General features: G+C 47.8%; 1 protein-coding gene across 2 annotated transcripts in view; it reads right to left on the bottom strand.

Annotated features, from left to right (window-relative positions):
* The window catches only part of LRRFIP1 (leucine rich repeat (in FLII) interacting protein 1), a 94,414-nt gene that overhangs the window by 14,661 nt on the left and 65,636 nt on the right, over positions 1 to 14,117 (bottom strand). Inside the window, exons 16-21 of one of the 2 annotated variants that reach the window (XM_010862052.1) lie at positions 12,957 to 13,028; positions 10,856 to 11,026; positions 7,267 to 7,359; positions 6,252 to 6,344; positions 4,995 to 5,087; positions 3,319 to 3,460 (exon numbers count right to left, since the gene is read on the bottom strand). In XM_010862052.1, coding sequence (XP_010860354.1) covers positions 3,319 to 3,460; positions 4,995 to 5,087; positions 6,252 to 6,344; positions 7,267 to 7,359; positions 10,856 to 11,026; positions 12,957 to 13,028 — 664 coding nt within the window. The remainder of the gene's footprint in view (positions 1 to 3,318; positions 3,461 to 4,994; positions 5,088 to 6,251; positions 6,345 to 7,266; positions 7,360 to 10,855; positions 11,027 to 12,956; positions 13,029 to 14,117) is intronic. The other variant, XM_010862053.1, reaches the window with a different exon arrangement.

The following is a 14,117-nucleotide window of genomic DNA, read 5'->3' as shown; positions in this document are numbered from 1 at the left end:
AGCTCTTCTTTCACTTCACTTAAACCTGGGTTCTGAAACGTTAACTCTTTCTGAACATCTTTGAGCTCTGCAGGTACCGGTGATTTTTTCTTCTTGTTTTTCTTTTTCTTGCTCTTCGTCTTCTTCTGCGACGAATCCAGTGCCTCTCCCTGTTGGTCATTCTCCTCACTGGGGTCTTTCACATCCAGGGCTTCGCTTTCAGCATCTTCCACCCTCGGGTCCGTCACCTCCTGAGGTCTGCTTTCGGCTTCTGGAGGACGAGGGCTAGTTTGGACCTCTGGCTCAATTGGTTTCTCCTCCCTTAAGTTTCTTCCTTCATCCTCCTCCGCCTCCTCGTTCTCCCCGCCTGCCTCTGTGCTCTGAACTGGGGCCTCCCTGGGCTCAGCTACCTCCTGGTTGGCAAGTTCTTTCTCTACATCCTGCCCTGCGCTGGGGTCTGACCCCTCTGGGGTGTCTACCAGGTGTTTTTCATGGTGACTCCCTGGGTCATCACGACCGCTTAGAGGACTTGAGGCTGCAGTGCCCCCCTGGGCCCCCAGCCCAGTGAGCCCTGCCTCTGGCTCAGCCTTTGTGGGGCTCCCACTCTGCTTGCAAGGATCTTCACTGCTCTCCCTTTCAGCCTCAGATATCTGCGGAAGAGCAGACTCCTGACATGGTTTTGTGCTCATCTCTTCCAAGTTGGCCTTCAAATCTTCCTGTTTTCCTTTTTCCCGTTCTTCGGCAGATTCTTCCCTTTGGTTTTCCATATCCAAAGCATTACCACTGCCCTGCCCAATCCCAGGATCTGGGATTTCACCAACTAGTTCACTGTTTAAGACCTCACTTGACTCAACCTGCTGGGTGTCTGCAAGGAAGGAAGCGGTTTCTAGAACTCGGCTTTGAACCTCCTCCTCGCTCTCGGAATTGACTAGTGTTCCCGGGGAGGGGGCACCGTCCGCAGAGGCTCTCTGGTCCTCAGCACTGTCACCAGGATGTGACGCCTCTGTGTCCACACAGCTCTCTCCTGGGTCCTCCTTGTGCTGTCTTTGCTCAGTGCTCTGCAAGATTGCTCTTTTCCCCTCATGCTCCACCATTTCATTTTTCACCTCCACTTCATTGGCTCTTCCTAAAAGACCATTGAGAAAATTGAAGGGACCCCATGATGTGGTTGACCATACAACAGAAATTACAACGTAAACACATGTTCTCTTTCCCAGCCAACCCCGCTCCTAGAGAGAGAGAGCCATCAGAGAAGCACACGGACAGAAGCCTTTGCCAGTTCTGTGCGGCAAAGCAGCCATCGCGTGAGCAAACGCGGGGTCAACAGAGGCCACTGCCGCCATGTCAGGGGCCAGAGGGGCTGCTGGTGCCATGTGGGGTGAACGGACTCTCAAAGGGGAACTTTTAACAGACAAGGAAGACCTCTGGATCAGACAGCCCAGCCGTCCAAGATGAGGGGTTTCAGAATGACTCAAGGTTCGTGGTCCCCATTCTCATTTCTGGATGCACAAGGGGACCACGCCTACTCTTCCAGCTGTTGAACTGCACTGCACATCACCCAGCTCTAAGAGCAGCCTTCAGATCATTTTTAAAAGAAACATTCAGTTCATCTGAAGAAACTCAGCCTCGAGGTCCATCTCCAGGAAGCCACTTTGGAAACAGCTCATGGAGGTAAAGAGAACTCGACCTCCGCCCCTAATCCCTGTCTTCCTGGGGAAGCAGCCTGTGCCTTCCACACCTCTGTTCCTTTCCTGGGGGGGCGGGAGCTGACGCCTCCAATCAAGAGACCACTTAGTCACACATAAACCATTCATTGATTAAAGACTTAGGAATGAAGCAATCTGTTACTGCTTAGAAAGGAAGAATTACATTTTGGGTTCTCAAGACAAACAACACCGAGGGGTAGGAGCTGCCACGTCACTGAAAGTCACAGCTTGGTGACTTAGGACCAGCGGTCTCCAGGGAAAAGTGGACAGACAACCAGGATTCCATTTACAGTCACCTTTGCTTCACCCCTTAAAAATCTCTAGTGTTGTGTCTGTTTTATAATGCACATTTTATATTACTTAAATATTACACATATAAATGAAAAATAAACGTATGTATTTGGAAGTTCCCACACTTCTCTACTAACAGGGATATACGATCCAAAAATATGTGGATGCACAAAATGCATTTCCTAGTTCTTTGAGTGTTTGTTACACAGTAGTTACCAAGGATGCATAAAATGTGTAAGAGCAGCAGGATGCACCCCAGCCGCTCAGGTAGGAACGTAAAGGGAGGGTGGACATTCATCAGCTTACTTTCTTTCAGTAACTTCAACACAATGAAAAGAGCTGTGGTTCTTGAATAGCCATCAGATAATGAAGCACCTTCTGGAAAGGCAGACCTGGGAAGCTGGGCCTACAGTTTTCTCCACTTCCATGGAGAACCTTCCAAATGGAAACGAAAGCCACAGTCCCTGACCTTGTCCCAGCCTCACTGTGAAAAGCTGAAACGCATCTGATCCCCGGTTGCAAGGGAGACCTTATTTGCCAGCTTCTATTTCAGGCTGTCCATCAGGTGCTGACCAAAGCCGAGGATTATGACAAATATTAACTGGTGAATCTTTTCCGATATCTGCAGATTGTATTACGCATTCCTACTATCTATGGGGTTCCTCAGTTTATACTCTTTCAGAAGTAAAAACAGGACGTACAAAGGAACATCACCTCTGACAAACGGGCAGACTTACTCAGACTCTTGTTTTAAGGAAAGCCGTTCGCACCGACCACACTCACACCCCAGGGCTCCCTGTCCACCTCCCCACCACCCAGGGCTCCCTGTCCATCTACACTGTCCACGGGCACCTCAGGCTCTCCAAACGCTTAACAGTGCACGGGACTTGCAGCATCGGCTTGTAGACATGGTCAACTAACTTACTGCACAACTAACTCACTGTACAGCCGCTGCTATTCTGCTCTTTTGATAATTCTGTAACAGAGTAAGTCATAACGCCATATTCGGCACATAATTGAGGAAAACCTAATAGAAAAGTCAACACTGTCACTGAATTTTGACATTATTTTCCGTGTATTCACAGTCTCACAGGCAGCTTTGAGAAGCAAAAGAAACATATTCTTGAGCCTTTGGTGGTGAGCAATGAACAGAAGTACACGCCAGACAACACACGTGGGTGGCAGCACTGTGTGGTGAGGAAGTTCCCGTGAAGTGACAGAACGCAGGGCATGCTGGGTGATGGTTAATTGATCAGTGATGACCACGTCAGCTCTACCAATGCATGGAGGTGGACCAGCGCTGATCGGAAGACGCAAGGGTCAAAGGAAAGCACGGACTTACCGAGGGCCCCGTCCCCCGTTGCCTTGAGGGCATTCAGCTCTTCCTTCGTCATTTTTGTGGAACCTTGCGAGGCAATGCTGTTCAGAGTGTCTGGCGTCTCTCCGTTGGTAGCTATTTCTGAATTTAGTATTATTCCATGTTTCTGGGAATAAAAACAGGCTCATCATAATACTCATGAAGTGACACACAGTTAAACTTTATTTTATAAATAGTAATTGTAAGAAACCTCACTTTTCCCTAAGCAGAGGAAAACGCTACAGAAATAGAGAATTGCTAGGCTCCTGGAAATATTCCATCAACACACACAGATCTGGGAAGTCTTCCTCCAAAGGCCCTTCTTTCCTACATGTTCCCATCCATGTCTTAATGGGCTGGTGACAAAACAAAACGCTTTCAGCCAGCCTCCCTTTTTAACTGCAGGCGGCCAGAAAGTGGAACGTGAAGCACCTCACTGTGAAAGGGTCTTGACCTCTAGAAACCCAGTTGTGTTCTTTAAAAGGAGGCAGAGAGGTAAAGAAAGAAATATGTGCGTGTTCTGAAAGGAATGGTGAACCTTGGCTGGAATGTCTGTTGTTTTCCAAAGAAATACAATTTGTGCTCACTTCATAGCTTCCCTTGTGGCTCAGCTGGTAAAGAATCCGCCTGCAATGTGGGAGACCTAGGTTCCAGCCCTGGGTTGAGAAGATCCCCTGGAGAAGGGAAAGGCTACCCACTCCAGTATTCTGACCTAGAGAATTCCATGGGCTGTATAGTCCATGGGTCACAAAGAGTCAGACAGGACTGAGTGACTTTCACTTTCACACTTTCTTTCACATAGCAAAGCACATTAAACTCAGCCGCACTTCACAATGCCAGGATACCCGCTTCACCCTGAACCACCCCCTCCCTCGGCCCTCCTGCCATCTGCAGCACTTTCTCTTCTGCTTTGTAGGAATTCCCCAACCCTCCATGTGTATGCACACCCTGCTGAGGAGGAGCTCTGTGACTCTGGGCTCTGACCCTGCTGGCTTACAGTTCTGGCCTTGACCTTTCATTGTACGTAGCCGACGCTGATGTTTCTGTTGGCAACACAGGAGCCAGTCCATGGCCACGATCCCTAGACTCAGTACCTCCTCCTATGGTGCCGAGAGTCCACCCAGAGCTCTGACCCCCACTGCTGCCCATTGGTTTATTTCACTCAGGGTCCAGCCAGCAGCAGAAGACCCTAGACGTGGCCCAGACAGGACACAGAACTTCCTACAGTCCGTGAGATCTCCCAGTCTGACTAGTGACACCTATACACTGTTCAGCTAGAAAGGTCCTTACCGTCCAGGCTTGATATATGTATTTATATGGAACAAAGATCTACTCCAACTTGGAGTAATGTCCTAGAGAATTTACTAATGAGTTTGAGAAAAAATTTAGACAGCTTATCAAAAGAAATTCTTGGAAATCAGAATTGCTTTCAAGATCAGATGTGCCTGTAAACACTGACAGGCAATGGGCATGCCCCCCACAGGATGTACAGACTTCACTTGTCTCTCTGGTGTCAGTCAACCCACGATTTGATTTTACTAACGGAACAAAAATCAACGTCATAAAATTAATGAACACCACTGCCCACACACATTCATCCTTGAGAATCTTGGAGCTGCTGCTGTTGCCTTTTTTTTTTAAACCGTACTTTGGCTTCATACCTTTAATTCCTCTTTCAGCATGACTACTTCTTCTCTAAGATCGTCTCGTTCACTCCTTACGGAATCAAAGAACTCTTTCTGTCTCTCTAACGCCTGAGTGTGTAGCGGAGCAGAGAGAGAGAAGATAGGCACAGGTGAGCAGATGACCTCAGAAGCAGGACTAGGAAGGAGGTTTCTATGAATACTAAGGAAAACGCTGACACCAGCAAGACATTCAACAGACTGCTTAGAGACACAAACGCAGTGCAAGTGTGAAGCTTTTCATGTAGTTTACGCCAGCCAAGAAATGTCGCTGTGCATGCTCCCTGAAGGACATCGGCATTTTGAAGGATGCTCTCTTTTTCACATCCTCTCCTGGCTCAGTCTGTGGTTTCACAGCATCGTCAGGGAAGTAACAGAAGCAATGCACCCATTTCAGTGAGGGGTAAATGGAGACATGCTTAGGAACCCCCGGTGACAACTGTTTTATTTAATAGCAATTTGATTATTTCTGTATGTTGATTCTCGGTGTCTGTTGTCACAGGTAAGCATAGAGTGGTCCTGAAGCAAGCACAGCGCACGCACAGACATGCACACAAAATCCCGTGTCGGTGAGCGCATCAGAGTGAAGGCAAGGCGCAGCTTCACGATGTGAAAGCGCCAAGCTTCGCTCTAACATCTAGAGACGGCTGTCAGAGCCATGAGGTGTGAGTTGCTGTGGTCTGGAAGCTGCCTGGCATCACGGAGCATGGCCGTTCCTTAACTAAGTGGGCTCCTTGCTGCCCAACCTGCACTGCTGAAAAGAGGCAGGCGGACCGCCTCTTTCCTTGGGGAGGGAGATGCTGACACCTCCCTGGGGAGACCCGAGGTGGGGCTTCGAGGGGTACTGCCCCTGCCGCCTGGCAGCTTCCTCAAAGCCTTTTGAGAAGGAGCCCCCATGACACCGACAGGGCGTCCCAAGAGGTCTGAGCCCCACGTGGGCCCGCCAGGTGCACTGCCTTGCCCCTCTGACCTCTGCGCCTCTGGCCACTCACAGGCAGGCCGGAGGCCCAGCGGTGTCAACAAAACGAGAATCTCCCTGGCTGGAAGTTAGCTTCCAATTTGGAGTTAACGTCCATTTGGGTGAGTTCTGCAGTCTCTCTTTTATTCATTTCGTGTCACGTGGGGGGTCGCATGCAAACTCAAACAAGCCTTTTTCGCACACCAAAGAATCTGAAAGCGCTCAATTGCTAGGCAGGCTGCCCACTTGCACGGATGTCAGAGGCTTGGGAGTCCTACCCCTATTTTTCTGTCTTTCCACTCTATTGTTTCCTGAAGATCAGAAATCTCCCTGATATAACTCGCCTGTTTCTGCTGTAGCTGTCGGATTTCCTGAAGAATAGGGACAGACAGAAAGAGAGCAGACACAGGATTAGACAGGGAGGCACTCTGTGGCGTGGACAGCCCTGGAGCCAGCGCGCACCCCGCGGATCCCAGCGCCAGGACGGCTCACTGAGTTTGTTCTCAGGATGCTCCCCAGCTCCCAGTGCAGGAGGAAAACCTGGAGTGAAATCCTCACTGACAGGTGCGAAAGCTCTAATCAAGTTAAAAAGATTAAAAAAAATCAAGCCTGTATTAATTTCCTGTTGTCACTGAACAAATAACCACACATCCAGTGGCTTCGAACAACACAGGCTTATTTTCTTACAGCTCGAGAGCTCGGAAGTTCAGAAGTCTTGCAGTGCCCCCAAGGTGTGGGCAGGCCTGGGGTCTTTTCTGGAGACCAGGGATGGGGTAGGGCGGGGACAGAATCTATTCCCCGCTTCCTTTCAGCTCCTAGGGGTGCCCACAGTTTGGCTTGCGGCCCCTCCCTCACATGGCTCTGACCTCCAACCCCGTGGTCACGTCTCCTAATCTGCCTTTGACTCTGCTTCCGTCTTACAAGGACTCTTAGCATCACACTGGGCCCACCCAGACAACACAGGATCGACTCCCATCACAAGGTCCTCAATCACATCTACAAAGTCCTCTTTGCTGTGAAACGTGACTTACAGTTCCAGGGATTAGGACGTGGACATCTTAGGGGGCCATTATTCTCTCTGCCACACGTCCCCGAACAAACCCAAAACCACCAAAGAAAGAGAATCTGCTCTAATAAAAGCAGCTGCCTCCTTGTACAGGCATAGAGAATTCACCTGAAGTCAGTGTCCAAGAAAACTGATTAACTTCAGTAGTAAACCAACAAAATGCTCCCAAGTTTTAAAAAAAAAAAAAAAAGGAAGGAAAGAAAAGAAAAAAGGGAAAAGCTACTCACCTCAAGCATTTCTTCTCTTTGCTTCAGGGCCTCTTTCACTTCGGCAAACTGAAACTGGAGTATACTGTGGGCATGCTTTTCCCTCTCAAATTCCTATAAAAGAGGAGAGGAACATTCAGGTTGCAGTGGAATCACATTTTTCTGTCCCTCTAGTTCACATTCTTATGATTGACCTTCACCTGCTACTATGTCAACACAGTTTTCAAGGCTTTTTTAATGATAGGAGCCCATTTCTCTGGATTTTCTAGGAGACACCCCTATGATTTACCATAAAATCAATGTGAGGAGCTGATGCAACTGACAGAGTCTCCTGAGTTCTCTAAGGTGAGCAGTGCCCTGGAAGGGGTCCCTCTCCAGGGTATCTGCTGAAGTCCACAGGGTTGTCTGGGCTGAAGACCTGGAGGAGCCACCATTGCAAAAGACTGACAATAAAATTTGTAAAAGGCTGATGATAAAAATAAAAATCAGTGCAGATAGTGACTGCAGCCAACAAATTAAAAGATGCTTGCTCCTTGGAAGAAAAGCTATGATAAACCTAGACAGCATATTAAAAAGCAGAGGCATCACTTTGCCAACAAAGTCCCCAAAATCAAAGCTCTGGTTTCTCCAGTGGTCACATACAAATGTGAGAGGTGGACCATAAAGAAAGCTGAGTGCCAAAGAATTGATGCTTTCGAATTATGGTGCTGGAGAAGACTCTTGAGAGTCCCTTGGCTGAAAGGAGATCAAACCCCTTGACTAAGGAGTCCCTTAGTCAATCCTAAAGGGAATAAACCCTGAGTATTCATTGGAAAGACTGATGCTGAAGCTGAAGCTCCAATACTTTGGCCCCCTAATGCAAAGAGCCAAAAAGAATCTGATGGAAAAGACCCTGATGCTGAGAAAGACTGAAGGCAGGAGGAGAAGAGGGTGACAGAGGATGAGATGGTTGGATAGCATCACAGATGCAACGGACAGGAGTTTGAGCAAACTCTGGGAGACTGTGAAGGACAGGGAAGCCTGGCATGCTGTAGTCCATTGGGTCACTAAAGAGTCTAACACAACTTATCGTTTGACTAAACAACAACAGATAATAAAATTATCCCTGATTTTGAAATATGCCAGTGAATACTCTTTGGGATAAAAAGGGGGTAAATGTGGTCTACTTTGGCCATTTTATCTCTACTAACAGTAGATAGCCAGCTCTGTACCCTAGAGACAAAATAGGGGCAAGGGGGCATAAAGCACTCGTCAACATAAAGCCACTCCCCCAGTCCAACTCTCCCGTGTATGAAACGCACCCCCACAACTAGGCACTGCGGCTCTGCTGTCTTCTGCTCGGCTCCGTACAGTAGCACAGTCCCTAATGATGGCCTGGTGCCCAACCAGCTGCCCGTCCAACTCTTTTGCAGCCCCATGGACCGGCAGGCTCCTCTGTCCATGGCATTTCCCAGGATTTCAGGGATAGCAGGGGACACCCCTAGATGTGTTGCCTGGCTATTCTAGAAGGGACTGGACCTTAGCTCACTGTGGCATCCTGAGCACACTCATTTTCTGGAGTTCGGGGGTGACTGGACCCTCCAAACCAGGACAAGGACCTGTCTGTTGGGTTTTGCTTGGTTTGTGATACCCACTTTGGGGCAATGTTCCAGGGTCACTCCACTTCTCTGGAATTAGATTTGGGGTCTCTTGGTCTACTTCCTGATGCCTGAGGGCATGCTAGGAGTATTTAGAATGTGTTAAGTACTTGTCCATCTGAGTGGGGTTCAGAATATGCTCTCTGCTCCTAAATTGTCAGTCAGTTTCAAAGGAAGCTTTCATGACATTAGGTCTCATGAAAAGTTTCTCCTTCATTTCAGCATTCAGTTATCAGGGACTTCATAGACAAAATTCTTCTTTAGCTTCTAACTCAACCACAGCAGTGAAATAAAGAGGCCTTGGGGTTGTTAATGGCACCTTGGGTTTAACTCCTGGATTTAGAGGATATTTTTGTTGTTATTTTGTCACTAAGTCAGGTCTGAAGCTTTTGCAACCCTATGGACTGTAGCCCACCAGTCTCCTCTGTCCACGGGATTTTCCAGGCAAGAGTACTAGAGTGGGTTGCCATTTCCTTCTGCAGGGGATCTTCCCGACCCAGGGATCGAACCTGGGTCTCCTGCATTGGCAGGCAGATTCTTTACAGCTGAGCCACTGGGGAAGCCCTTTAGAGGATATAACCAGTTACAAAAAAAGATAATGACATTCACAAATTAAACTTTCTATTTATCTCAGCAACTTAGAAACTGGTCAGTACTCTAGGATTTGAGAAACCAACTAATTCGAAATACAAAAATAATAATACGAAAAACAAGTATTCGTGTTCTCTGTCTCACAAAGAACAGTTAAGTCTGGCCTTTAGCAAGTCAACCTGTTGTCATTAATCTCCACACATGCTCACGCCTTTTGTTGATGTTGTAAATTAACACGTTAACTCCAGTGCCTCTTAATGAAAGCCCAAATAAGATTCTCCTCTTTTTTGAGATTGATGAAGGTGTTTAATTCTTAAATGGAGTAACTGTGTTTTTTTCCAATCCGCAGAAAACGAGTGAATATAATTTCCTTAAAATCCTTGATACTTGCAACTATTTCTCTCTGGTGTTGAGATAACAAAATAAAAATCCAGAAATAAATATTAACAGGAAAATCTTGAAGCATCTAATTATGCTTATTCAAGCATTCTGGGTCTTTTGGAGGCAGGTTTTTCCACGGTTATGATTTTACCTTACATGCAAAAAACACAAGTGTCCTCCTAGTAAAATTGTCTCTAGTTTACATATTGAAATTTTGCATATCAATATATCAAGTACCTCGGCAAAGAGCATGGTATTCTTATTCTTAGATGTTTGAGCTTCCAGGGCAAGTAGAGAATGACTGTTTCTTAAAAAACTATATACACACAAATATATACATAAACATGTATATTTACATATATAACACGCATATATGCAGATACACACCACATATCAAATATACATATGTGCACACATGTATCTTTTGATTCTTAAATACACCATATATATATACTCTCCAATCCTTACATATATCATATATATTCTCCCATCCTTATATATACCAAATATATGTATATAAATTCTTGCTGTTGTTTAGTCGCTAAGTCATGTCCAACTCTTTGCGACCCCATGGACTGTAGCCTGCCAGGCTCCTCTGTCCATGGGATTTCCCAGGCAAGAATACTGGAGTGGGTTGCCATTCCCTTCTCCAGGGCATCTTCCTGATCCAGGGATCAAACTCCCATCTCTTGCACTGCAGGCAGATTCTTTACCACTGAGCCACAAGGAAAGCCCTATATTTATGTGTGTGTGTATACATATGTATTGGAGAAGGGAAAGGCTACCCACTCCAGTATTCTGGCCTGGAGAATTCCAGGGACTGAATATAGTCCACGGGGTCACAAAGAGTCGGACATGACTGAGTGACTTTCACTATACATATATGTGCACACACATATACATTCTCCCATCCTTGTGTGTATCACTCTGTGTATCCTCTCTCCCCTCACACACACCATCTACACACACACAGTCACTCTCCCCCTCAGGGGGGCACATACTTTGCTCTTCTCCTCGTACTGCCGCCTGGACTCGGCCAGCTGCTCTTCCAGCTCCAGCAGCATGTCCTTCAGCGTGTCGACCTGGTACATGAAGTTCGTCTTCTCATTGTCTAGCTGAGCGTTGGAAACCATAGCCTTCTTATATTTCTCCTCAACTTCTGCTAGTGAGTCCTGCAGAAACCAGGTCAGGTTTTTGAAATTGTAGGAAGAAAACAAAAACACGGATCAGTTCAGCATTTTTAGCAACACCCCAAAAACTCAGCTCTAAATTCACATTTTATTTCTAGAGCAAATGAATCAGAAGAAGAAACACAGCAAGTTTTGATTGCCCAGAAAGTCCTCCTTTTAATTTGCTCAAATTCTCGAGACTTGGAAAATTAGTTATTAACTGTGTCTAGAGATGAAAGTAATTTACAGTCCTTAGGACAAGGGGGACCCCGGGTGGAAAGGGCGCTGGTCACAGAGGCAGCAGAGTTCAGCCGTGGGTTCTGAACTGGGCTGGGCTGTTCAACAGGCGCCTGACGTGACCGCTCCAGACACGTGATCAGCACCTGGGACAGTGCCAGTGCGAGGCGGGGAGGGGCGAGAGAACCCCTGCCACCAGCTGCGCACTGTCCCCATAGCAACTGAGGAACCAGGAGAGGCTTAAGGGCAATTTCACATCTGTAACCCAGAGGAAAACTCAACAAGCTCCTCAGGCCTCCCTGGGCAGGTCCTGGAAAGGCAAACGCCGTTCCTTTGAAACGACAATGAAGGAAAGAGCCTCCAAAATAAACACGCTCACACCCTGGCAGGCAGGCCACAGGGTATAGCAGCGTGTGGGTCCTGGAACACAGATCAGGGGAAGGCGACCCCAGGAGAACAGGGGGCAGCAAAGGACCCTGAGCTGCAGAATGGTGGGCACCTCTGGGTGGGGCCTGTTGGGTGCTACCCAGGGATCCATGGAGACCAGCGATGCACGCCTGCACTTGCAAACCAGGGCGAAGTTTTCAGGTGGGACCTGTGATCCCTGGGCTGCTTCCCTGGCTCCCTTCTCAGCCCCACCAGGAGTTGAAAGCCAGAATCTTAATCCCCACCCTACAGAGAGGTCACAGGGCTTCCCAGGGGGTGCCAGTGGTAAAGAACCCACCAGCAATGCAGGAGACATACTGAGATGCGGTATGGGTCGGGATGCTCCCCTGGAGGAGGGCCTGGCAACCCACTCTAGTATTCTTGCCTAGAGAATCCTGTCAACAGAGAAGCCTGGCAGGCTACAGTCCACAGGATCTCAAAGAGTTGGACATAAGTGAAGCGACTTAGTACCCACACCAAGAGAGGGCACAAACAAGCAAATGATCAGTCACGTGGTTTGGACCCCTGGGATACTGAACTCAGACTGTTTCGGGGGTACTTTCCTGGGGGTTGAAAAGGAAGGCACAGATTTTCCCTCTCTCATTGCCCAGTGAAGTCAGAGAACAGCCCCTGACTCCCCACCTCACCTTCAGGGAGCGTGGCAACTCAATTTCCTGTTGGCACAACACAGTAACTCCACTTTCTAAAAGTATCGGGTATTTACTCAAATAAATTCAAGATGATACATATTCAGACATTGCTTCCATTAGTAAAATGGCTCAGGATGCAAATAATTTGTGTGTTTCAAAAAGCACAGCAACCAAACTTTCTTACTGGGAGACATCAGGTGTTTTGAGAAGCAAATTAAGATGAAGCAGTGTTTGTTATGTAAGGTCTGTATATAAGTGGAGAAAACCCCAAATCCTTCTCCAGGTGGGTTGGAAGTCTGCCACGGAGGGTACACTTCCGTGGGAAATGAGAAGGTGGTTTTAACTCGGGTGTGGTGGCGGGAGGACAGTGAGTAAAGGACATGCATCAGGAAAACGAGTTAGTAAGTTTTCCTAGTGAGTTACAATTTTCAGGTCTTGGCTTAAAAGCTGCTTTTGGGTAAACCAGGAACACGCACACCCAGGCTTCTAGCACTGCTGCCACTTTGGGGTCTGCAGTCTGGCGCCTCTTCAGAGCAAGCATGCAATCTGAAGGCTTTCTGGAGGCTTTTTACAGTTAAGTTGGGTTAATTCCATAAGCCCACGCTTCTGTAAGCTGGTACCTTCATCTCTTTCAATCCCTGCATGTATTTGCCTTCTACATCCTGAATCTGGTCCTTTAACTCATTGAGTTCCTGGGGGAAATGGCAAAAAAAGGCAAACGATGTCAAAGGGGGAAAAAAAAAATGGACAGAGACCACAGAGAAGGAGAGGCAGCTCCCTTATTTGGGTAGTCTTAGCAGCAATCTTCTCTTCATCTTTTTAAGTATTAAAAGAAAAATAAGATGAATTTCAATACTACAAAGAGGAAAATTTCGGTGTGCCTCATATAATGTTATGCAACTTTATCAGACGTAGATGTCTTCATATATTTTGATGCAACTTTATAAAACAGGCCAACGAGCTTCTGAGAATGGAGCAAGTTAATTTGCTCACATTTAACAGTTCATTCAAGCTCTTCTGAGATCTACTCTGTGCTACATACAGAGCAAGATACTGAGGATGGAAGCCAGCAAAGCCTTGCCCCAACCCTTATGGAGCGCCAGGCCTCTGCCTTCCTGCCTGGTCCACCCCCACATTCCTGGGGGCTGGTATCCGGTATGAGCTGGAATCTCAGTAAATCCTTGTTGATCAAGGGGATGAGGCTCACGAGCCAATCACAGAGATGGAGTATGACTGCAGCAAACACTACCTCAAGGCAGGGAAGGACGCCCCAGGCTGCAGGAGGCCGAGGAGAGGTGGTTCGGGGGTGGGGACATTTCAGGAAGAGCGATCGGAAACTGTTTTAGAAAGCAGGGGAGCTGGAAGGGGTCTGCCGGGAAGCTGGTCCCCCGCTGGCCCCAATGCTCTGGGCTCCCTGGCAAATGACACCCCGCGGTTCAGACAGCAGCAGGGGTGGCTGGTTCTCTCGCAGCCAGCTTTCATTACTAGAAAGCGTGTCCATAAATGAGGCCAAACCTGACCTGGAAGCACCTCGCTGGCCTTGGCTCTGTCTCCAGTGGACACGAGGTCTGGTGACTCAGCCTTCCCTAGGCCCGGCCTCCAGACGGGGCATCCCCAGTTGCTTTGACAAGCAGAGGCCATTTCTCTGTCACACGCTCAGTGTTGAGATGTAACAGAGAACAATGTACACATTCCAGTGGGAGGAGGAAAAAAATCACTAAAATGCCGTGCCAGGGTCGACTGGAAGCCAGTTACAGTGGGGGAGGGAGGGCGTGTTGCAG

This window comes from Bison bison, unplaced genomic scaffold, assembly GCF_000754665.1.
Source record: "Bison bison bison isolate TAMUID 2011002044 unplaced genomic scaffold, Bison_UMD1.0 scf7180017864475, whole genome shotgun sequence".
In the NCBI taxonomy this organism is placed as follows: Eukaryota; Metazoa; Chordata; class Mammalia; order Artiodactyla; family Bovidae; genus Bison; species Bison bison.
Note: the sequence above shows the minus strand (reverse complement) of the source record. Positions and strands in the feature narration are given on the sequence as shown.